General features: G+C 54.6%; 2 protein-coding genes across 7 annotated transcripts; one reads left to right on the top strand and one right to left on the bottom strand.

Moving 5' to 3' along the window:
- The first annotated feature begins 758 nt into the window (after positions 1–758).
- On the top strand, positions 759–8,369 carry FCSK (fucose kinase). 5 transcript variants are annotated; one of them, XR_010346842.1, is made up of 23 exons: positions 759–886; positions 958–1,115; positions 1,223–1,273; positions 1,353–1,478; positions 1,600–1,672; positions 1,953–2,050; positions 2,199–2,279; positions 2,367–2,486; positions 2,659–2,800; positions 3,108–3,235; positions 3,338–3,439; positions 3,887–4,057; positions 4,131–4,198; positions 4,335–4,705; positions 4,931–5,141; positions 5,243–5,409; positions 5,510–5,737; positions 5,872–6,015; positions 6,171–6,290; positions 6,363–6,550; positions 6,743–6,802; positions 7,359–7,582; positions 7,748–8,369. XR_010346842.1 is itself a non-coding variant. In XM_064387062.1 (23 exons), exons 1-23 carry the CDS (start codon positions 814–816, stop codon positions 7,862–7,864), a joined length of 3,258 nt encoding a protein of 1,085 aa, XP_064243132.1. In that variant the 5' UTR covers positions 759–813; the 3' UTR covers positions 7,865–8,369. The 5 variants fall into 5 exon arrangements, 4 of the variants coding, with proteins under 4 accessions (XP_064243132.1, XP_064243131.1, XP_064243133.1 ...); XM_064387062.1 differs by having other exon boundaries at positions 3,341–3,439; positions 6,743–6,842; XM_064387061.1 differs by having other exon boundaries at positions 6,743–6,842.
- Positions 8,370–8,705: 336 nt separating this feature from the next.
- On the bottom strand, positions 8,706–22,367 carry COG4 (component of oligomeric golgi complex 4). Of its 2 annotated transcripts, XM_064387065.1 has the most exons (19): positions 22,186–22,366; positions 21,676–21,758; positions 20,918–21,032; positions 19,983–20,157; positions 19,204–19,397; positions 18,689–18,794; positions 17,484–17,641; positions 16,927–16,985; positions 15,437–15,570; positions 14,794–14,912; positions 14,282–14,448; positions 13,479–13,644; positions 13,126–13,188; positions 12,543–12,659; positions 10,864–10,956; positions 10,479–10,562; positions 10,145–10,246; positions 9,626–9,754; positions 8,706–9,415 (listed from the first exon to the last, which is right to left on the bottom strand). In XM_064387065.1, exons 1-19 carry the CDS (start codon positions 22,330–22,332, stop codon positions 9,281–9,283), a joined length of 2,346 nt encoding a protein of 781 aa, XP_064243135.1. In that variant the 5' UTR covers positions 22,333–22,366; the 3' UTR covers positions 8,706–9,280. The 2 variants fall into 2 exon arrangements, with proteins under 2 accessions (XP_064243135.1, XP_064243136.1); XM_064387066.1 differs by lacking the exons at positions 20,918–21,032; positions 21,676–21,758 and having other exon boundaries at positions 22,186–22,367.
- Between the last annotated feature and the right edge of the window lie 181 nt (positions 22,368–22,548).

Raw genomic sequence — 22,548 nt, 5'->3', positions numbered from 1 at the left:
CTGGGAGATGTAGTCCTGGGCCGCCCGGCGGGGCTTGTGGGACTTGTAGGAGGCGAGCGGGGCCGCCCGCGCTCGCTCTCCCACCGGCAGCTCGGGAATCTGCCCCGGTGCCCAGCCCGGACTCACCCCGGCGCATCGGCACCCCCGGTACGCAGCCACCAGGATTCACCCCGCTACCCAGCCGGGCATCAGCAGCACCCTGAGCACCCCCGGTACCCCTGCGATGCCCAGCTTGGTGCCCATCCCAGCACCCACCCGGCGCACCGGCATCTCCGGCCATCGGCACCCCGGGGCCCGTGCCCCGGTATCCATCCCGGTATCCATCCCGGTATCCATCCCGGTATCCACCTGGTGTACCGGCACCTCCCGCTGCCCTCTCCGGCACCCACCCCATTGCATCGGCACCCCCCGGCACCCACCCAGCGCCGATCGCCCCCCAGCACCCAGCGGGCACCCACCCTGACAACCCCCGGGAACCGACCAGCGCCCACCGCCCGCCGCCCCTTCTCTCTGCACAGAGCCCTGCCAGGAGCCGGACTCGTGACAGGGGTGGCGCAGGGCACTTAGGGGTACGCGCTGCCGCCGAAACCCATTTTAGGGCAGAAAACGTCAAACCCCCATTCCCCCTTTGCAAGCCCCCCGAGATGGGGGACATGGGGCAGCAGCACAAGGGTGCACTGTGCCTTTAAGGGGTCTGCGCAGTGCACGCTGGGAATTGTAGTCCTTCAGCACGGAGCGCCTCGGAGGGGCCGCGGGGATTGAACTAACATCCCAGCAGGCCCCGCGGCGCCGGGCCGGGCAGGGGCGGTACTTATGGCGGCGGAGTGGAGCGCTGTTCTCCTCACCTGCCGGCGGGGCCATGGCGGCGTGTCCGCCCTGCAGCGAGGCAAGTGGGGGGCGGGCGCCCCTTCCCCTTCTTTATGCGGCTCTTAACGCCGGCCGCCTCTCGTTTGGCAGAGCTGGAGGTGCGGCGGCTGCGGGGCGGGCTGGGCCCGCGTCCCCCCGCGCTGCTGCTGGCCGTGGAGGACCCCTGGGCCCGGCTGGGCAGCGGCGGTGCCACCCTGAACGCGCTGCTGGTGGCGGCCGAGCACCTCAGCGCCCGCGCCGGCTGCACGGTGAGAGGTGGCAGCTTCGGGAGGGTCTGGGCAGGCCGGAGGGCACGCTGGAAGCGAGGGGCCGTGCCTGTCCCGTCGCCACTGACTGCCCCGCTGTCCGCTCCCAGGTGGTGACCGCTGACGTCCTGAGGGACGCCCGCATCCTCATCTTGCACATGGTGAGAGCCGGCCCGCGGCCCAGCGCGGCACCTCTGCTTGCACCCCTCCCGGTCACCCCCGGATTCTCCGTCCCTCCAGGGCCGCGACTTCTCCTTCGACGACTGTGGCCGTGCCTTCACCTGCCTGCCCGCCGAGGAGCCCGGTGCCCCGGCTGAAGCTCTGGTCTGCAACCTGGACAGCCTGCTGGGGACCCTGACACACCGGGTCTGTGCAGCCTGGGGATGGGGCCCTGGGGCTGGCTTTGGCCCCCAGCAAGATGGAAATGGTGTTGGGTTCCTGGGCTCCTTCCCTGCCGTCCCTGGGCACGTGGTCCTTCTCTTGGCAGCTCTGTGTGGGCTCCCCGCCTGGCGTCTGGGTCTGCAGCACCGACATGCTCCTCACCGTGCCCTCAGCACCAGGTGAGGGGATGGGCACCAGCCTTGCTTCCAGCACCTGCTTTGGCGTGGGATGGGGTTCTGTGAAGCAGCACACAGCTCATTCAGCCTGTGCTGTGCTCCCATGGGGATGTGGATGCTCAGCTATTGCTGGCCTGTGCACGGCTGGGAGCATCCATTGTGCCTGCAGTGAGGTGGCCAAGGCTGGATGCTGCTGCTGCTTCTGCTGCTGTGGTCCAGGTTTTCAGTCAGTTGTGAGTACATACACTGTCCCAGTGGGCACTGGTCTCTGTCCTCCCCCCAGGGATCAGCTGGGATGGCTTCCAGGGTGTCCGAGTGATCGCAGTGCCCGGGAGCCCAGCATATGCCAGGAACCATGGGGTCTACCTCACCAATGAACAGGTTGGGGCAGCTCCCTCTTCAAGAGGCATCCCTTGGAGGTGCAGGGATCCCCAGTCCTTGGATCCCATGGATGCTGGGGTCTCAGCACTGCTGTGGCTGCTTGGTTTGGGGTTCCCTGAAGAGCTCACTGGGGTGGTTTTGCTCCTAGGGGCTGGTGCATGACATCATCTACAAAGGCACAGAGGCCCAGATCCAGCAGTGTGCAGGGCCAGATGGCACTGTCCCACTGGTATGGCACGGCTCAGGTGTGGGTGACCCTGCCAGCCCTGTCCCTGGTGTCACCACAGCTGCAGCCTCAGCCTGATGTGCCTGGCAGGTCTGTGGGATTGTTTTCTTCTCCTCGGATGCTGCCGAGCAGCTTCTGGCCACCCACGTCATCCCTCCTCTGGATGCCTGCACCTACATGGGGCTGGACTCGGGGGCACCACCCATCCAGGTGACAGCTTTCTGTGTGTCCTTTGCCACACAGGTGTCACTGCTGGGCATCCCTGTAGGGTCTGTTTGCCCTCACATTGCCAGATTTGGGTGGGAAAGGTAATGGGAAGGAGCACCCAATAGCAGGGTGGGGTTCAGGATGGCTGGACCAAACAAGTCCCTTCTCTCCCCAGCTCTCCCTCTTCTTCGACATTGTGCTGTGCATGGCAGGGGGGATGACAGAGGAAGATTTTGTGAAGGCTGGTGGTGATGCCAGTGTGAGGAGTGCCCGCTCAGTGCTGTGGACAGCTCTCCGTGGCTTCCCTCTTAGCATGGGTGAGTGCCTCCTTCCCACTTCTAGCGGAGTGTCCCTGCCCAGGCAGTTGTAACTGGGTGATCTTTAAGATCCCTTCCAGCCCCAACTATTCTGTAATTCTGTTCTGCACTGAGTGCATGTGATGTCACCCGTTCCTGGGCTTTCTTCCCTGCATGGGTAGAGATGGGGTGGTCAGGGCCTGATGGTCATCTGTGTCACCCCACAGCTGTGGGTCCTTCACTCCTGCCCTTTCAGCCTGGCTCACATGAGTGTCAGACACACCCACTTGTTTTTGTTGATGTGCTGAAAGCTCTCCTGTCCCCCCAGCCTGCATTCCCAACGCATCCTACGACTACATGACAGCCTCTGCGAGCGACCACATCCGCAGCCTGACCCTCCTGCCTAGCTCTGCCAGCCACCTCCGCTTCTGCAAGACAGCCCATTCCCACGTGGATGTATGTCCTTCCATCCCCAGCCTTGCTCACGTGTGTTTTTTGGGTGTTGCTCTGGGCTGTGTGCCCAGCCCCTGGTCCCACGTGTCTCCGTGCCCTTGGCAGCAGCCCTGTCTCCTGGAGGATGGCTCTTCGGTCACCAACTGCCTGCTGGAAGGAGCTGTGCGGCTGGCAGCTGGCAGTGTCATCCAGCACTGTCACCTCCAGGTACCTGACTAGGATGTGGGTGATGCACATCTCCCAGGGCACTGAATGGGCAGCAGGGTGACATGTTGCTGCTTAGGATGGAGGAAACACATCTGTGAGATTTGGGGTGCCCTTCCTCTTTGGGGCTGCCTTTTGGCTGGTGCTGGGCACCTTGGTGGCTGTCACTCTCTGCAGACAAGGGGATGAGGCTGTCACTTCTGGCCTGTCCTGAGCTGGGAACCAGGGTGGACCCTCTCCTTTGGGGGCTCTGTTACTGTGTGAGCCCTGCAGGCTGTTGCCTGGCCTGAATTTCTGTAGTCTGTGTTTCTGCAGCTGTGTGACAAAATTACATCCTGCCACCTGGCTCGTGCTGGCACCAGCTTGTCTCTCAGGGTGGTTGTCCCATTCCAAGGTCAGGATTTGGCTCTGATTTGGGGACCAGCCATGCCACTGTTGCTTCTTCCTCAGGGTCCCCTGGAGATCGGTCCTGGCTGCCTCCTCTCAGGCCTCGACGTGGGCTCCTCACCAGCCCTGCGGGGCTGTCCCCTGCGTGATGTTGTCCTGCAGGGCCACCACGTCCGGCTGCGCGACCTGCCCTGCCGCGTGTTCACTCTCACCGGCCGCCTTGACGACTGGCAGGTATGGGGGCAGTGAGGTGGCACAAGGCTCCCAGCAAAGCCACAGTGTGATCAGCCCTTTTGTGTCCCTGCAGAGCCCTGTGGAAAAAGCCACCTACCTGAACGTGCCCTGGGCTGAGTTTTTCCAACGGACGGGTGTTCGGTAGGTGCCCACGTGTCAGGGTGGGACAGGAGACCCAGCTCCTGAGGTGTCATGACCACCTCAACCCATCCCACAATCCCTCATGGAAGGTGTCTTTGAGCCCCAGAGCAGTGATGATGGTTTTTTCCTCCCTCAGGGAAGGGGACCTTTGGGATGCTGAGACGCCGCAGAGGAGCCGCTGCCTGCTCAGCGCCCGGCTCTTCCCGGTGCTGCACGCCCGCGAGGCACTGGGGCTGCAGGATGTGCTGTGGCTGCTGGGCCTGGCCACCGTGGCCAGCGAGCAGCTGGTGTGCTGGAGAACAGCCTGGCGTATGTCCTGGCAGGAACTGCTGCCCTGCCTGGACATAGAAGCTGAGCTGGGTGCCCGCCAGGCCCTGTTCTTCCTGCAGGGCCAGCACAAGGTGCGGCGGGTGCTGCTGGGGTGCCAGGACAGCAGCCTTCTGCCACTTGCCCGCAGTGCCGTCCATGAGGGCTACCACAAGGCCATGCTGGGCACGCTGGATGAAGGTGAGCTGGACTCACAAGCTGCATCTCTCATTATCAGGACTGTTCAGTGCTCCCCACTGCCTTCAATGATTCCCCCACTCCAGGGGTGTACTTGCAGGGCATCCACAAGCTTGGGTGGGGCCATATTCAAGTTCTGCGCCCCTAGGGATAGCTTATGGCAGAAGCTGGTTGGGGTGCAGTGCAGCCTGGCTGTGCTTTGCAACCTCCTTTTATTTTATTTTCTAGTTGCCTCCACGGCTGGCGATGCTGGTGTTGCAGCACGGGCACTTGCCTGTATTGCTGAGGTCCTGGGCTGCATGGCACAAGGGGAAGGGGGCTTGCGGAGTGGTCCTGCTGCCAACAGGGAGTGGGCCTCAGCTTTTGGGCGCCTGGAGAGCGGGGACATTGCTGGTGGTGTCCAGGAGCTGGCTGCTGAGCGGCAGAAGTGGATGAGCCGGTGAGGCTGGGGCTGGCAAGAGGCAGCTGCCCCATTCCCATTCCAGGCATTGGTGCTGTCATGGAGATGTGGCAGTGGGCTCAGCATTTCTCTTATCCCAGGCCGGCTCTGCTGGTGAGAGCAGCTCGGCATTACGAGGGGGCTGAGCAGATCCTCGTCCGGCAGGCAGTGATGTCCTCATGCCAGTTCATCACCGTGGAACAGGGGGAGCTGCCACCCTTGGGGCACTGGGTGCAGGCGGTGTGTCCAGCCCGCCTGGACCTCTCCGGTGAGCGCATTCCCTGCGTCAGGTGATCCTTGTCTCACCCCTGTGGTGCAGGGGAACAGGAGTGAGGGTGCCCCAGGAGGGTGACGGTGAGTGTTGGCAGGTGGCTGGAGCGACACTCCCCCCATCACCTACGAGCACGGTGGGGCCGTGGTGGACATGGCAGTGCTGGTGGATGGCTGCCGGCCCGTTGGCGCCCGGGTGCGGCGCATCGTCCAGCCGGAGCTGCGCCTCGTCAGCCTCAGCGGGACGCCACAGGGCGAGGTGGTGGCAGAGCTGGTGTGCCGGGAGCTGGAGCACTTACAGGATTACTGCCAGCCACATGCACCAGGTGAGGGGTCACCTGCCAGCCTGGCTCTGTACCTGCAATGTCCTGTTGGTGCCAGGATGGCCCTTTTTGGGGCCAGTGGGATGAGGGAGCAGGTAGCACAGCAGGCATCAGCTTTACTTCTTTTTTGTTTTCAGGAGCCCTGCTCAAAGCTGCCTTTATCTGCACCCAGGTTGTGCAGTTCCCCTCACAGACGCCCTTGCGGGCCCAGCTGATGGAGAGTTTTGGGGGTGGCTTTGAGGTGCACACCTGGTCCAAGCTGCCCCACGGGTCTGGCCTTGGTAGGTCTGCTGGGAAGGGGCTGGGTAGTCCTTCACTGGTGCCTGGGAGTGTCTCCTGCTGCCAGTACCAGGATAGGGCAGCCCCCTTGCTGCTCCCCAACCCCCAGGGACACAACAGTGCCTCACTGCCCTGGCCCCACCTGTGCTCCCTGCAGGCACCAGCAGCATCCTGGCAGGAGCAGTGATGGCATCCCTGTACCGGGCAGCAGGGAAGGCTGCCAGCACTGAGTCCCTTATCCATGCTGTGCTGCACCTGGAGCAGAGGCTTACAACAGGTAGGGCCTGGGGGAGCAGCTGACCCACAGGGTGGGGGTCCCAGCAGTGACTGATGACCCTCTGCCCTGCAGGGGGTGGTTGGCAGGACCAGGTTGGTGGGCTCATTCCTGGCATCAAAATCGGGAGGTCGAAGGCCCAGCTGCCACTCAGAGTGGAGGTGGAGCAGATCCTGGTCCCTGATGGTTTTACCCAGACTCTGAATGATCACCTGCTGCTGGTGTACACGGGGAAGACTCGCCTGGCCCGCAACCTGCTCCAGGTAATGCCTGGGTGCCCGTGGTGTCACATGCTGGCCTCTGCTCCCCCTGTGGCCTTTGGTGGCATCTCCTTCACTTGTGCAGAGCTTTGCTACCCCAGAGGGAGCTGGCACCCAAAGGCCGTGGGTGCAGCACTACCTCCCCAGGTGCTGCCAGAGCCAGGACAGTGACAGGGACACTTTGGCCCCTTGCAGGATGTGGTGAGGAACTGGTATGCCAGGCTGCCCTCCATCGTGCAAAACGCTGACGCGCTGGTGAGCAATGCTGAGGAGTGTGCCCAGGCCTTGAGGCAAGGTGGGAGCCCCCTTCCCTAGGCCAGGTTGGCCCTTTTAACAGCTGAAGAAACACAAACTTTTCCCAGGGAGAGGCTGTGCAGTCTCAGAGGGCAAGAAGGCTGGGAGGGTGCAGGCTCTTGCAGCTGCAGAAGCTTCAAATCCTCCCCCAAGCCCACCCTCACAAGGCCATATCTGAAAATTCGGCTTGAACAAAGATTTTGAGGAGGAGGGGGTTAGACATGCTGAATTTGATTGATTAGCAGTGCACCATTGGTGACAGGGCTGGGGGCCATGCCTGGTCAGTGCAGCGGGTTTATTTGGCTGCTGCAGAGGAAGCTGGAGCATTACAGCAAGCACATCCTCCCCCTGTGGAGGATTAAAAATAGCAACGTGACAGGGCTGGGGTTGCCTGCTTGGCCGGCAGAGCTGGGAGGAACTGGAAAAGAGAAGGCAAAATTTAGCTTGGGCTGAGCACGTTTCTGCCTTGTGGGTGAGAAACAGAGACAAGTACTTTGTAACATTCCCTCCTCTGCAGGTGACCTACAGCTCCTTGGCAGGTGCCTGGACCGCTACTGGCAGCAGAAGAAGTGCATGGCCCCGGGCTGCGAGCCGCTGGCCGTGGGGCGCCTGATGGACGCTCTGCGGCCCCACGCCTACGGGCAGTGCTTGGCCGGGGCTGGCGGCGGCGGCTTCCTTTGCATCCTAACCAAGGCCCCGCGGCAGAAAGAGGCTTTGCACCAGATCCTGGCAAACACTGAGGTGAGCTGCGAGCCCCCCGCTGTTGCAGGCAGCTTGCAGAAGCCTTATGTAGAGCATGAGGAGCATCTCTCCCCACCACACATGGGGTGTGATTGCTTGTTGTTGCAATGTCCTGCCTGGGACCTTTGCTGGCTCCTGCCTCAACCTGTGTCTCTCTTTTTCTAGGGATTGGGCAACTTCAGCATCCACAGCATTGAAGTGGACACGGGTGGTTTCTCTGTGGAGGTCGTGGGATGTGATACCAAGGACAGTGCTCAGCCTGGAGGGGACAGGGCTGTGTGAAGGCCTTCAGCTCTGGCCCATTCCTGGCAGATATCCAGAACAGGTGGAGGGAAATTCCCACTGCTGTAGGGGAGGCTGCTTCGGCCAGCTCCAGCAGGTGCCTTAGGTCTCCATATGGCCTTTTTGTGCTGCTACTTGCCCCAAAAGCCAGAGACTGGAGAAGTTGTGACAAGTTGTGCAGGCAGGCAAAACTACCCTGCTGGGTGGCCTTACTGCAGGGACAGTTTGCTAGGGCCTCCAGCCTGATTTTGGTGTTTCACTCCAGTTTTTACAGTTCTCCAAAGGGAACAAGCTAGCATTTATGATGCTGCGTCTAGCAGGAACCTTCCAGCAGCAGGGACCCAAGCTGACAGTTCAGCATGCACTGCTCCTTCACCAGGAATGCAGTTGGATGTGGAATCAAGACCCTCTCCTGTCTTGAGGCACTGTTTCAGCAGTGAAACAGTGACTAGTGAAAGCAAGTTACTAGTCCATGCAGATTGAATAAAAAAGCTTGTTCTCAGCATGTGTTTGTGATCCTCTGTCCCTAGCAGGGCTGCTCTCTCTTCACAGGATAGCAAAGGCCCAGCATTGCATAGGAAAAGCTTTTCCAAGGGTGGGAATGGCAGAACCTGCATGCACAGGCTCCTCTTCCCCTTCCATGGCCCTGGCTAAAGGAGACAGCACAGGACAGCAGCCACAGGAGGCAGCCAGGCAAGACAAGGAAGAGCCTCTGGGGAAGAACCTCTGGGTGCCCTGGCACAGGGTAGAAGAGAAGAACTGGAGCAGAGCAGAGCTCTTGTACCACATCTCTCCAGCTCCCTCCAGGCCCACAGCTGAACAGACCACTGGAGACTGCAACTCAACCAAGCAAGGTTTATTTACAGAATAACTCTACAGAACCAGCAGGGACACAGCCCCACTTCCTTCAGAGGCTTTCTAGTGATTTTCCAAGCACCTTCCCAAGGAAATCACTCCTTTTCCCTTCCACAGAACAGTTCCCATCACCACCAGGAGAGAGCCAGGGCTCAGCATTTGTGACTCCAGAAGCTGCCCCTTAAACTGGGAGCACAGAGGGAACGCAGCTGCAGCAGCAGACCCATATTTGAACCCCACCTGTCCTGGCCTGTGGCCTCCTGCAGGGCAGCAGAGCACAGGGAGTCAGGAGCAGGCACTGGCCTGTGTTCTGAGAAACAGCATCATCCTGCTCTCAGCATGAGAGATTCCTCTGGTGCCATGTTTCTGCTCCCACAGAAGGACGGCAGATCTTCTCACCAGGCCCAGGAAAACCCTTTGCTCCAAGGAATGCGAGCAGAAGGGCAGACATCATCCCATTGCCACACCATCAAACAGCCCAGGACAGGATGTGGGCAGGCTCCAGGACTGCAGCCTTCCTGCCCTTAGCTGCAGCGTGGTGCTGATCCAAGCAGGGACCAGCTACAGGCGCAGGCGCTTGATGTCCTCGCTGCGGAAGTCGATGCGGAGAGCCAGCACCTGCCGCACCTCGGCGGGAGTCAGGCGCCAGGTGAGCGGGCCCGAGTTTGGACCCCAGTAATCCAGAATCTCTGTCACCTGCAAAAAGAGGGGAGCTGTAGGACAAGGCTCAGCACAGACTGTCCTCACAGGTAAGTTTGAACTCCAGCACCAGCAGACACGGGGGAACTCCTCCAGGTTCTCCACACCCTGTAGGTGCAAGGACACCTGGATGAACTGAGTAAAGCCAAGTGCAGTGCAGTGGTGTTCCCACAATCCCCCAGCAGAAGCAGACCAAGTGCAGCTCACCCTTTCCAGGTTGAGGATGGTGGCCATTTGGGAAAGACGGGCAAACTTGTCACGGATAGTCCATGTGGTGACTGTGGTGAGATAGGCTATGAGGGACCTCAGCTCCTTGTCGAACTGCAGACCACCGAGCTGTGGGCACAGAGGGACATCTGTTAACTCTCCAAGCAGACCATGGGGTTGTGCCAAGACACCAACTAAAATCACAGGGAGGCAGGGGGAGGTCTCTGAGCAGGCAGGTCCCAGTTAAACCATTTACTGCAGGCTTAAGTGGCTTATGTTTAGACCCACCTTAAAACCCAGTCCCTTATTGGTGCCAGCTCTTCTCAGTCCCATCACCAAACCCACTTTGTCCCTGTGGGTGCTGATGCAAAGGCATCCCTGAGCTGGTCACTGGTGGTTGGAGTTTCTTATAGAGTAATATTTGAGGGTAGAAGGTAATATTTGCACCTGCCCTGCCCCATCCTTTATTGAGGGTTTGCAGTCAAGACAGACTACATGGTATAGAAGTGTTTTGCTTACCCTGCTGAAGGTGGATTTGAGCAGCACTTTCTCCAGTTCAATGGCTATGAGACTGGTCATAAGACCAGTGAGAGTATCATAAATCACTGGAGACAGTCCAGCCTGGAAGCAGAAACCTGTGTCATTCTTGTCAGGAAAAACTGAGCAGAGGTCCCTAAAGCCCAAGGCTAGGAGAGCTTACAAATAAGGAATTGCAGGAGAAGGGGGTGACTGGATCCCTAAGAGCCATGCAAGGCACTGGAGGACATCTCTGCTTGCCAAGCAAGGAAAGAGCTGGAGGATGCCACATGGAGGTCTGGCCAAAGCCTGGCAGGCTGTCAGCTCCTCCTCTCACCTTGAACTCTGTCATCTGCTGTTCCAGATTGACGATGAACTGCTGGACCCAGGGATCATTGGCCTCATAGTCACTGAACTCCTCCTGACAGTGAAATGCAGAAAGAGTTGTTTATGTGGCCCCAGTTAAACCACAGCCAACAGCCCACAGGACAGGAAGGGAGGTCCCTCCTGAAGCAGCACTTCTTCCTTTCTGCTCCTCTGTAGCCAAATGTCCCTTTCCAGGCTTGGCTGCAGAGCAAGATCTGGGTATTTTACTGATGCTCCGTGCCAAGGAAACAGCAGATAAGTGAGGGGAAGGAAACAGTGGTTTCTCTGACTGTGCTGCTGAGCAGAAGACAGAGAGTGCTCAAGTAGAGCTGGAAGCAGAGAACACTGAGCCTCACCTCCTCAATGTTGTGGGAGACAGAGAGGAATAAGTTGATCCATGGCTTCACCTGGGGTTTGATGGCTGTGCTGTTGAGCTCATTGAGACCTTCCTGAGCGAGACAGCAAGAAGAAAGGACAGTGAGGCACAAAATCTTTACAAACAGGCTGTCTTGATGCTGCTAATCAGCTTGGGAAACTGGCCCACAGATCTGCACAGGAAACTGCCCCCAGAAGGCCCTGATCCCACACTCTTCCGGTGCCGGAAGGCTCTGAGGACACCATGTCAAGAAGAGGAGGAAGGATGTTGGCCCAGAAGCTGCTGTTGTGCTGACTTGTAGTGTGGTCTGAAGGGCTTGTGCTTCCCCACCCCATCCCACAGAGCTACAGATTTCCTGGCAGGAGTGAGGCACCTGAGGTAGGAAAAAATGCAAACTCCATTTTTTCAGTCAGCACCAGCCAGGGCACTGTGACTGAACTCAACTGATGCCTCCCCACCTCCACTGCAGCTTAGCTCAGTAGGAGAACCTAAAAGGAAGTTAAAAGCTGTAACCACAGTTAGTTCCCTGAATTAATCATAACCCAAGCACATGCCATCTCCCCTGAGCAGCAGGCTGTCAGCAAAGGCTGTTCTGTCCCCTGTGATGAGAGCTCTTACAGCCCTCTCCTGCCAGCCACCCCTCTTAGGCTCAGCAAGGTGTCACGAAAGCTCACTCAGTATGAAACTGTGTCAGTACCAATTCTGACTGGCATTTGATAGAAGATTTTAACTAAAACTGGCATTTCTGAGAAGGCCCTGCTGGCAATTGTCCTTTTCTGAGGCAAATTCAGTGTGTGTGTGACTAAGGCAGCAGAGGAGCTTCCTCCTCAGCCTCTAGATTGCTTTACAGCCACTTTTAAAACCAGTGAGACTGGAGAGTTTTACTCCTTACTGGTAAGCTCTTTGGTTTCAATACTGACCACAGTCCCCACGAGGGTTTGCTGACAGTGCTGAACTGAAGGCATCTGCCTGCACTGAACTGCAAAGCCAAACAAAAAATAATCTGACCCCTCTGTGAAGTACAAAGGCAAACCTGATTCCAAATTTTCTCCTCTGCTCGGTTTCTTTCCACATGAGGTACTAGGTCTTCCTGCTTCTCTCCCTGCCAGAGACCACTGTGACATTTTAGGACAGCAGGCGCCAGCATGCCACAGGAAACTGGCTTTAGCCAGAGTCCTCTGCTCCATGCTGAGGGCTATTTGCATTTGGGAAAGAAGGAGAAACCTGAGAAAAGGGCAGCCCTTCTCTACCAACAGCCTGTCTTCAGCATTACTTAGTGAGGCTGTGGACAACTTGACAGTGTGCTGTGCCACGAGGGAGAATGGAGGAGATGGAAATGCTATTAATATTTCTTTTCCTGAGAGTGCTGAACCAACTGCAACTCCACACTGAGTAAAGACAAATGAAACAACATTCCTTTTGGCTCTGCAGCTGCTTCCAGTGCTTTTTATGCAGCTGCCAGCTGGTGTGGCTGTGTAAATGGGCTGGGGCTGTTTCCATGCCTCAAAGCTGACTGATTTGCTCCCTCCTGCACCCTACCCAGCACTCCTGGAGTCAGACATGGCCTGGCCCTAGGCTGAAGTGATTCCTGCCAGAGTTCTCCCTGCAGGCACCAGCAGCCAGTGCTGGAAGGCAGCAGTAATTTGGAGAGACACTCACCTGCAGCAGGTCCCGGAATTTGTTGGAGACAGCAGCCATGTCCGAGAGGCAGCTCTCAATCTTGGCCTGTGCTTGCTCACCCCCGAATCCTTGGCTAAGTAGTTTGCTGCAGTCACTCTGCAGGGAAGAGATCCATGAGCAAGCTGCAAATTAATAACCTGGGCAGTTTTTATTCCTCTGTGTTGCTGAGCTCTGGCTGCCCACCAGCGTGTGGGATAGGACAGGAGCCCAACTCTTGCTCCTGCAAAGGCAGAGGCTGCTGGCTCCAGCTGCAGGGAGAAAGGACAGCAAGAAAAGAAGCCAGGGGCTGTTTAGCCTAGCACCAGAGAACTGCAGACTTTCCATGATGCACGGGTTATTCCTGCACCAGGTTAGTCAGGCTGGAGGAACTGGTATTTCTGGCTGCTACTATCAGCCGGAAATTGCTCTGCCAGCTCAAAATTCCTTCCCTAAGGCTGGAGGGCAAAGACCTCAGGAACTCAGGCATATCAAAGTCCAGATGGTTTATTTGACCCCTGCCTCTACCAAGGGAGGATATTACAAATTTGATTGAGGAAAAACCAGTAAAGAATACAGACTGCACCTCCAAAGTCTTCTTTAGGGTCATGATGTTTTCACTGCAGACTTCCACATTGTTTAAGGTCACCTGAAAAAAACCCAAAACAAACCCAAGCTGGATTAAATGGAATTTCCCAGCACCTCACCCCTAAATCCACACATTTAATCCATGCCCTGCTAACAGTATGGACTGAAATTCAAGTAGTTAAGGGACAGAGCTGCTACTGTGAGATCAAAGCACTGCAGATTCACTGAGCTGTGTGAAGCTAAACTCCAGCAACAGACCACATGTGCTGAACCCCCAGCTAGCACAGAGTTCAAGACAGTTTACTGTTTTTCTTCATCATCCTTCTACACCAGAAGAGCCACGAAACCCACCAGAAAGGACTGCTTGGCCTCGTCCGTGCTTTCAATGCCTTTGGTGTCGAACTTGCCCTGCTGCAGGCTGCTGTGCATGATGTTCACAGCACTGGTCACCCCTCTCTGGAAGTCCTGGAATGTCGTGGCTGGGAAGCCCTGCTTCAGCTTGTTGTACAGAACCTCCCTGTAGGCAAGCAGAACACGCAAGTGTTTAGAGCAAGCAAAAAGAAAATTATGCTCTGTGCCTGGGGAAAGCATTCTGTCTGAGATCTGACCTGAACAAGGCAGTGGAACTTCAAAGGGGAAAAAAAGGCTGGCAAGTATCTCCTGACAGCATCAGAATGCTGAAAGAAAAACATAGCCAACCAGGTTTTGAGCTTTCCTGAATATCCTGCCTGCAGTTGCCTGTTGTCTTCAGACACAGTTCCTCACTCCCACAATGGAATGAAAAATACCAGGACAATTTCTGCAGTCTCACCCAAGTTTGAGTCATCAAGTAACCCAGAGAACAACTAGGGGTGATCATGTACCCTCAAGCAGGGTAGTACCCCAATGCTACAAGGCAACTCCACCTCATAGGGATTTTGGGCCATGAGATACTTTTCTCTATTCATCCTACAGGTGGATCACCACTACAGTGAGAAAAGAGGCCCAGATCCAGCTTCCCACATCTGCTACTGCTTCCTACAAGGGTCTTCCATGGAGATGACAAGCCAGAGGTTCAAAGGCAAAGAACACAAGAAAGACCATCTGACAACAACCACTGTTTGCAGAATGTGAGGTGGAGGCACCTTACAATGAACCTGGTGTGTTTCCATTACCTGAAGTCAGACTCCAGCTCAGTGGTGGAGTGGTTGATCATAGCACAGAGACAGTCTATGCTGGAGCTGGACAGAGCACGCCCAATGCACTTCTTCACTATATAAAACACATCATCCACCATGCTGGAGGTGAGCTGGCCCTTCTCATAGCTGTCCATGGCAACAGCCTGCAAAGAAAGCTGTCTCAGTGCCCTGAGCTCACTGAGCAACACCACCCCAGCAGTGCTGAGAGACCAAACTGCCCATCTGCCCACCTCCCCTGAGTGCAACTGCACCTGTGTGGCTGGCACCACTCAGACCAGTCTGCAGTAGCCCAGAGAAGATACCTGGGGCGTGTCTGAAGTAAAAGTTCAGAAACTTTTACCACTTTTACCACTTGCTTTTCAAAGCTAAGGGAAACAAGACTTTCCCAACAACTGCAGATTTGCCATGTAAGCATATCCCTCCCTTGGGATGCTCACCAGAGGACTGAGGAGCACACACAGAAAAGCATCTAAGAGGCTCTCCCCCACCTTGTTGACAGTCTCCCTCATGAAGTATTCCTCCATGGTGATGTAGTAGCCAATGAGCTCTTGCATGGTGCAGCTCAGCAGACAGTTGTTGAGGAGCTTGTCCAGGTATTTTTGATGCTCTGTGGAACAAAAGACAGACCCATCAGCAGGAACCCAGGGCCAGGAGGCAGCTCCATGAAGTCCCCTTGCTGCTTGTCTCATGGGACCCAACAGACAAGCCCAGCCTAAAACAAATCACAAGCCTCAACTGTGGAGCTGAAATTGCTGAATTGAATTTTGCAGGTGTATAAAGTGATTTCCAGAGCTCTACAGAGTACCAAAACCTTGAGCCCTTTTTTTTTTTTTTTTTGTGGCCTCCACTTTTAGGATTTATGCCTGCAGTGACCAAATGGCTCTTCCTCTCTTTGGGGACTTTACTCTGTTATACTCTACAATCATTCTTAATGTTGGTTTTCCTGTTAGAGGGAACAACCAGTGCTGAAAACAGGTTTGGAAAGTCTAGGCTACACAGTTACCTTCTACAGAGCACTCCCAAAGTGTCTTTGCAGACCCTGTGTCACTCTGCTCTGCCACTAACTGAGGTGTATCTCAATTTCTGGCTTTGATAAACAGAGCCTATGAGTATTGGAACTCAAGGTGTTACCTTGCTTTACTTCCTCTGAGGCCATGGCATCTCCCACCTCAAAATCAGCTATTATTCGTCTCTTGATGAACCTCAAGTAGAGCTCACTGCGGGCATTCATCAGAGTGACTTCTGTTAAAATGGGGTCAAGCTCCCTGGAAGAAATACCAAGAATGAAGATAGCAAGACTACAAGAGGAGAGGCACTAATTTAATTCAGTGAAGCAGTGTGTTCTCTGTTCCCTTACTATGAGATCAGTACTGCCCCTTCCCATCTGTGCCACTGAGTGGCAAAGCTCAGCAGAATAATTGGTATGTGCAAAGCATGCACACACACAATCAAAATATCCCCCAAAATCTCCCCCAGGAGGTATCTCTACAATATTGTTTTTTTTCCTCACAAACTCTACTCTAAAATTGAGCCCTGTTTTGAGTGGGAGGTTTGACTAAAGATTGTCATCAGTCCTTCCCTACCTCAGTTTTGCTACAATTCCATGAGCCCTATGCAGCCAGTGTTAGAAATGCCTGGTCCCTGCCATCTCCACATACATGTTTTTTAGCACAGACTCATGTGTTTCTCTGAAGATGATGAAGAATCTGTTTAAGCTCGACAGCTCAGGAAATGTGAGACAAAAAAGCATGTTAAAATGCAGAACACAGTGTTCAAATGAGAGATGATTGAAAAAAAAGAAAGACTGACACATCAGCTTTTTCATCAGTGTGCACAGAAGAATTTTACAAATCCTTCTTGAAGCCTCATGGTGCACAAGTAGGAGAAGGAAACATTATTTTACAGATGAAAAATTTTATTTATTTTACAGATGAAAAATAAAAAAATCAGAAAACTGGGATGTATGCAGAGTTACTCAGAGCAAATAGTAAGTAAATACTACTGCTGGAATATTAATTATGCAGGCTCACAGACAGATCTTCCTTGAGGAACCTGTTTTCTTTCAAGGCATGTATCTAAGTCAGGCAGTCCCAGAAGGGCTGGCACTTTCAAATGGCCTTGTTAAAGGGTTATGTAAATATTTACCATAGGAAGAAAAAGAGGGAGATTGAAAGCACTGCAGTTTGTTGTCAAGAAACTGATGGCATGGAGCTGCTGCAGCAGCAGTACAGATAAGGTAAGATCCAAAGATTTATTCCTGTTTCTGTCATATATTATCTGTCAAGAGAGCTGCTCTGTTTTGTGGCTCCAAGGACTGTACTCTGGCCATGAAAGGGTAGTGGGGACAGGCAGTTAAAATCTCAGTCCTTCACGTGCAGTGGTATCAACAACCCTCCAGGAATGCTTAGAGCCAAGGCTTAGAATTAATGACTAAGCAAAATAAAGCCCCACTACAGAAGCTTCCTCTATACAAGGGCAGTGAAGGGCACCTAACAATTGGATTTTTAAAATTAATACCCACAAAGCTTCTGGAAGAGTGGGAGAGTTATCTAAATGTTAAGTAGTGTTAATAACAACTCAAGAGCAAAAGGTTAGAGAGCATAAAGAGCTTTTCTTTGTACCTTGGTTCAATCTTCTCTGCAGAAGAACTCCTCATCATGCTATTCTGGACTTGCTGGAACTGCAATCACAAAAGGAATGGAGTGTTTGCTGATGACTTGTACTCTCTGGGGGTAACAGGAATGCTTTGCAGGAAGCACTGCCAGAGAAGGGAATCACATAAGTTCACTTCCTTCTCCTCCAAGGCAGAGCTCATCCCTCCAGGAAGGGTGGTGGGATGGGACTTGACCAGAGGCACTCAGGTATGTGACCACAGACAGTAACAGCAGCCCTGCATCTAAGCAGGAGCAAGACAGTGGGGAAGGTGTACTGAAAGCACCCTACAGACCTGCACAGCAAAGAGTGCCCAGGGTGCATTTACCATGCTCCAAATGAATCCTTCTCTGCATCAGAAAACACAGTCACAGACTGAACCCCTTCAGCTATCAGGATAAATAAGGATAAGCAAGGATTCTCTCATACACAAGGCCAAACTCTGCTGCCTCCATGGCAGTGGGAGCCCCACAGAACTGGATGGAGGGCACAGCTGGCTGCAGAGGCAGCCTCACACTGCTCTCACCTGCCTGTGATAGTCCCTCTCCTTGATGAACTTGTCCACCACCTTCTCCACCTGCCGGTCGCACTCCACCTGCAGGTGCTTGATGAGGGTGTAGAGCCTCCCTGGCCCATAGTAGGTCTCCACGATGGGCTGGTGGGTCTCCACAATGCGAGCAATCCCTGAGGGAGAGGAGAGACACTCACCCAGCAGCTCCCAGAGCACAGCAGAGCTACACAGGTCCACAAACCAGACCTAAAAAAGGATCATTCACTCCACAAATAGAGTACAAATCTCCTGGAGCAGAAGCCATCTCTCTGTCCCTAAAGAGAACTCCTGCCATGCCCTGTGTGCCAGCTGCCCTTCAGCCCAGCAAGACACCAGGTATGAAGCTTCCCCAGGACGAAGCCACACAACTGGAGCACAACTGTCACCCAAACGCAGTCCCAGCTTTTAGCACCTGCAAGTCTACAGGGAAAAATCTGCCCAGGGATGGCTCACACACTTGCTGCAGAGAGCAAGCATTAGCAAAGGCAAGAACCCCTTGGAGGAAAAGTCCATCTCCAAGGAAGTATCTCTACAATATTGCCTTCTGCTCACAAATGCTCTACTCCAACAGTTAGCAATGCTCCCCCCCTGCTTTTAACACTACTGCCAAGAAAGCTCTACTGGTGCCAGCCTGGGAGAGTAACTTGGCAGGAGTGCAGCCTGGAACTAGAGCAATTTCATAGAGAAGGTGGTTAATCACCATGGGATCTCAAGTACTGTCTGTGGCATTCCCACAGAGCATTCATATTCCCTTCTCTGCTTTCAAGTTCCCATGGTGCTTCTTGAAGAGCCAGGCCTGGAGGCACCAACAGCTGCTCATCCCTAAGGGATCTGATTTGTTTGTCTGGAGAGCTGCAGGCCTGAAGAAACCTCCAGGGAATACCCATTTGTTTTGAGGATGCAGAGAACAGGAAGAGTCTGATTCCTGGAGGAAGCCAACAAATCCTTTGCAAATGCACTTTGTGCCTGTACCAGATGTACATAGGAAAACTTGTTTATTGTGATGCCCTCTCCTGGTTAGAATAAATCCCACTGGTTGTGTCCCTGTCCCTCGAGTGAGACTCCTGCAGCTCAAAGGAGAATGAGGCATTTTGTGAGCTAAAATTAAAAGCATTTAAATTGATGGACAGTCTCACCATGGACTATTTGCAGTCCATCAGGAAGGAGGAAAGGCAGATTACCTTCGAAGAGGAGTGTCAGGGTGTCTGCAAAGATGACAGCAGCTCGACGGTCACTCATGTCTGTCCCCATCACCAGCTGCAGGTTCTCTTCTGCTTTGTTGGCCACCTGCAAGGCAACAGGACCAGTCAGCTGAACACACAAAGGTATTCCTCAACCCACAGGTGCTTTGTCCTTGCCCTAGAGAGCTTTCATTGGCCTTCCCAATGCAAGAGCTATTGATGCTGCTCCTCCTTTGAACAGGGATCCTTTCCTCTCTTGTGGAAAACTCAAGGCTCAAGAAAAGGCAGAAACTTGTTCTTCTCTTTCCAGGCTCACTGGATAATTTTTAGGCATGTGTAGAGAGCAAGACACAGACACCAGAAAACCCATCCCAGCATACAAATGCAGGGAGAGATATGGACTAAGGCCAGTGCTATTTTTTAAGGTGAACAAGCCACTACCAAAATCTCCTTCCACAACATCTGTTGACAGAGACTGGGTTTTGTTTTCCCCTGGGTGTCACAGAGCCTGTTACCTGCTTACAGAGGTACTCAGAGAACTTGCTCAGCCCATCTTCATGTAAGCCTAGCAGAGGAAAGATCTTGAAGAACCGTTCCACCTGGGGCAGGTCTCCCTGCTTCATAGCTGTGTCAAATTTCTCTGTAACAATTGTCTTCAGACGCTGCTCTGCTTCCTGCAGGAGTTTCAGGTTGGCATCAATTATTCCCCCTGGTCAAAAGGGCAGAAAGGAAAGGGAAAAGTGACAGCACAATGTTAATACTGTATCAAGGGATAATTTTTTCCCCAGCACTGTGCAGCCCCAAGCTGAGAAGGCAGAAGACACACTGGAATTCCTCTACAGGCACAGACAGACAGGTTGGTGCATGAGATAATGTTGTGATTTTGCATGAAGGACAACACATCCACTGGGATTTGCCTCTTAGGAATCTAGCAATTTACTCCCTCATTTCCAGTTGTTCTGCTTGGTAGCACACTGTGACACAAGAAGAATTCTTGACAGAGCCTTCTCCCTCACTTCTTCTGGCCTGAACATTTTGTCCTTTGCTTAATTAGCACCTGAAATACTATCACAGCTACGTACCAGGCACTTCCTTTTAAATTAATGATAATTCTGGTGTAATAACGTTTCAAAAACCTTCACCCCTAAGTCAGTCTATAAAATACTAAGATCTCTGGCCAGCATCAGATTTTCTGCTTTGTCTGTTGGGCTGAGGCAACCCATGGGAAATGAGCAGCCTCTAGATAACCATTGGAAAGGTGACTCCTCAGCATCTCCTCACAAACAGTGCTTACCTTCCTTGCCCTGACGACTGAGCTCAATCACAGACTTGTCCAGAGACAGATAGCGATGGATATGAGCTGCTGCTTGCTCATAGTCTTCATTTCTCAGGGCTGTCTGGACTCCATCCATGCAGAACTTCAGGTCAAGGATGTCATCAGCTCTCTGAATGGCCTGGTAGAGCCGGTTCTGAAAGAAAGGCAACCAGTAATGCTGTGGGATGGAGCAGGGAGAGGGAACTGTCAGAAGACAGAGTGAGGGAAAACCAGACAGAAATACTTCTCTATACAGCAAAACTACTGTGTAAGCAAAAATCCCACTCTACTTAAAAAGTGCTAAGACCAGTGGCTCTGCAGGATGAACAGCATATGTCAAGATTGAGGGTGAACTTGGAGGCCACAGCTCTCTGTAACAAACAGGCAGAGACCAGAGAGGACACCACACATTATCTGTTTGATCTGGCATGGACACCCCTCAGCCTGTCCCCAGACAAGGAACAGCAGAGCCCAGATTCCTGACCTGGCCTGGGTGACAATCTGCACTGTCCTTAGCACTGTGTAGCTGCCAACACTGCCAGTCACCCTGTTGAGGGCATTCTACCAGGAGCTGTGTGCACAGCAGGGGATGCTGGAGAACCAGCTGCTGCATGGAGGAGCATCCCTGGAAGTGTTCAAGGCCAGGCTGGGGGAGCTCTGAGCAGCAGTGAAAGGTGTCCATGTCAACTGCAGGAGAGCTGGGAACGAGAGGAGCTTTAAGGTCCCTTCCAGCCCAAACCATTCTGTCATTCCACCAGTGTTGTACCACGCAATACCCAGGGGCCCAGAAACACACAGCTAAAATGAAACCCACAGCAGTTTCCACCTGCCCACCCAAGGCAGGGCACCTCAGGTGTGCAGTGGGCACCGAGCACAGCCTGGTGGTGACAAGCCCCAGCCCTGAGCCCAGCTACCTTGGCCAGGTCGAGCTGCCGGACTTTGCTGCTGACGTTCTCGGCCAGGCTGCAGGTGAAGGTGATCATCCCTGCCAGCTGCTGGGCATCCCCCTCGATCAGCTGCAGCTTGGGGCTGGGAACACACAGAACTCGGCGTCAGACCACACAGCAGCCCCCTGCAGGGTGGGCAAAGAGCGTGGCTCTGCCCCAGATACAGCTGGGCCTGCCACAACACTCTGATCATTCCGCTCCCTTCCTCTGGGGGCAAGGAGGAGAAAGGAACAGACTGGCTGCTTTGGAGGAGCTGCACAGACCAGCTGTGCCTTGCAATGGGGCCCTCGTGACATTGTCCCCTTCTGGAGGGGAGGTGAGGGCTGCAAACCTTTCCTCAGAGCCTCTGCAGGACACGAGGCCATCGGGGTGATTTCCCAGCCTGCCTGCACTAGCTCACCCTGAAGAGGCAGTGATGTTTGTCCACACCTGCAGACAGCCTGGCACAAGACACCAGAGCCAACAACTGATGCTGAAACCTGGCAGCCTCTGAGGTGACACTTTCAAAAGGCTTCTGAGCCTACAGCAAAATGGGTCAGTCTGGGTGGGGGCACAGCTGTCAGAGCTGCACAGAAGAACTGGCACCTGGGGATGAGATCCAACTGCTGTTCTGTACCACAAACTGATTGAAAGTCTGGCATTTTCTGAGAATGGATGTGCTGCAGCACTGGAAGGAGTATCTGGGTCAAGCAGCAAGGAGGAGGAAGGGGGGCTGGAACACTAACCCCATGCGATGCAGGGCAACCATCTTATTCTCTATGGTGCTCTGCTGCTCCAGGAGGGCATCCAGCTCGTCCTGCACGACTTTCTGAAGAAATAAAAAAATGAAGGAGGTGTTGTGTGACTTCAGCTCTCCTCGGACCAGCAATTCATCACAGACCCTACATCCAAGCACAAGGACACAAGAACTCACAGGACAAATCAATCCTTTCTAAGCTCTCTTTAATCCTCTAAGTCTATTTTTTCCTATTTGAAAGCATCGGTTTTGGAATCCTCATCACACCACTTTTAATTCAGATAACCCACAAAGTCCCCCCCTGGCCGGGCTTCCAGCGCACGACATCCCAACATCTCCAGGCTGCTCGCGATTCAGGGATCCGCGGAGGCGACACCGACCCAGGGGCGGCTCAGTCCGCATCAAACCCCTCTAGAGAGAGTGCAGCCGTGAGGGGCACAGCGAGAGCGAGCCGTCCGCTTCTGGGGCCCCGCTGCTTCCCATGCCCGGCCCCACACACCTCCTCCTCGCACAGCCGGCTGTAGGCGGCCTCCAGGTCCGCCAGATCGGTCAGCGACTGGATGCGCTGCATGGACAGGGCGGAGGCGGCGGGGCCGCCGCTCTCGCCCGGCGGCGCCTTCGGCCCCGGCGCCGTGGCCGCCGCCATCTTGGCACACAGCTGACGCGGCGATGGCGCGTGAGGCCCGGCGGGACCGTCAAAGGCGGTGCCTGAGCCTTGGGGCGGCTCGGCTCCGCCCGGCAGCGAGGGAAGCTAACGCTCCCGCAGATCTCCGTGCTGGAAGGAGGCTGAGGGTTTTCTTGGGGCTGTTCTTGGTGCAGGCGGCGGCTGCCATAGCGCCGCGATCGATCAGGCACCTCACTG

Source organism: Passer domesticus, chromosome 12, assembly GCF_036417665.1.
Source record: "Passer domesticus isolate bPasDom1 chromosome 12, bPasDom1.hap1, whole genome shotgun sequence".
NCBI lineage: Eukaryota > Metazoa > Chordata > Aves > Passeriformes > Passeridae > Passer > Passer domesticus.
This window is presented reverse-complemented; position numbering and strand designations above follow the sequence as displayed.

Excerpts from the sequence above, each read along its gene's own strand:
- FCSK (XM_064387061.1), top strand. The coding sequence starts at position 814 with ATGGCGGCGGAGTGGAGCGCTGTTCTCCTCACCTGCCGGCGGGGCCAT. Across the intron at positions 6,843-7,358 it reads TGCCCAGGCCTTGAGGCAAG|GTGACCTACAGCTCCTTGGC; the intron begins GTGGGAGCCCCC and ends CCTCCTCTGCAG. Across the intron at positions 7,583-7,747 it reads AGATCCTGGCAAACACTGAG|GGATTGGGCAACTTCAGCAT; the intron begins GTGAGCTGCGAG and ends CTCTTTTTCTAG.
- COG4 (XM_064387065.1), bottom strand. The coding sequence starts at position 22,332 with ATGGCGGCGGCCACGGCGCCGGGGCCGAAGGCGCCGCCGGGCGAGAGC. Across the intron at positions 21,759-22,185 it reads GCCGGCTGTGCGAGGAGGAG|AAAGTCGTGCAGGACGAGCT; the intron begins GTGTGTGGGGCC and ends TTATTTCTTCAG. Across the intron at positions 14,913-15,436 it reads CTCAGAGGAAGTAAAGCAAG|AGCATCAAAAATACCTGGAC; the intron begins GTAACACCTTGA and ends TTTGTTCCACAG.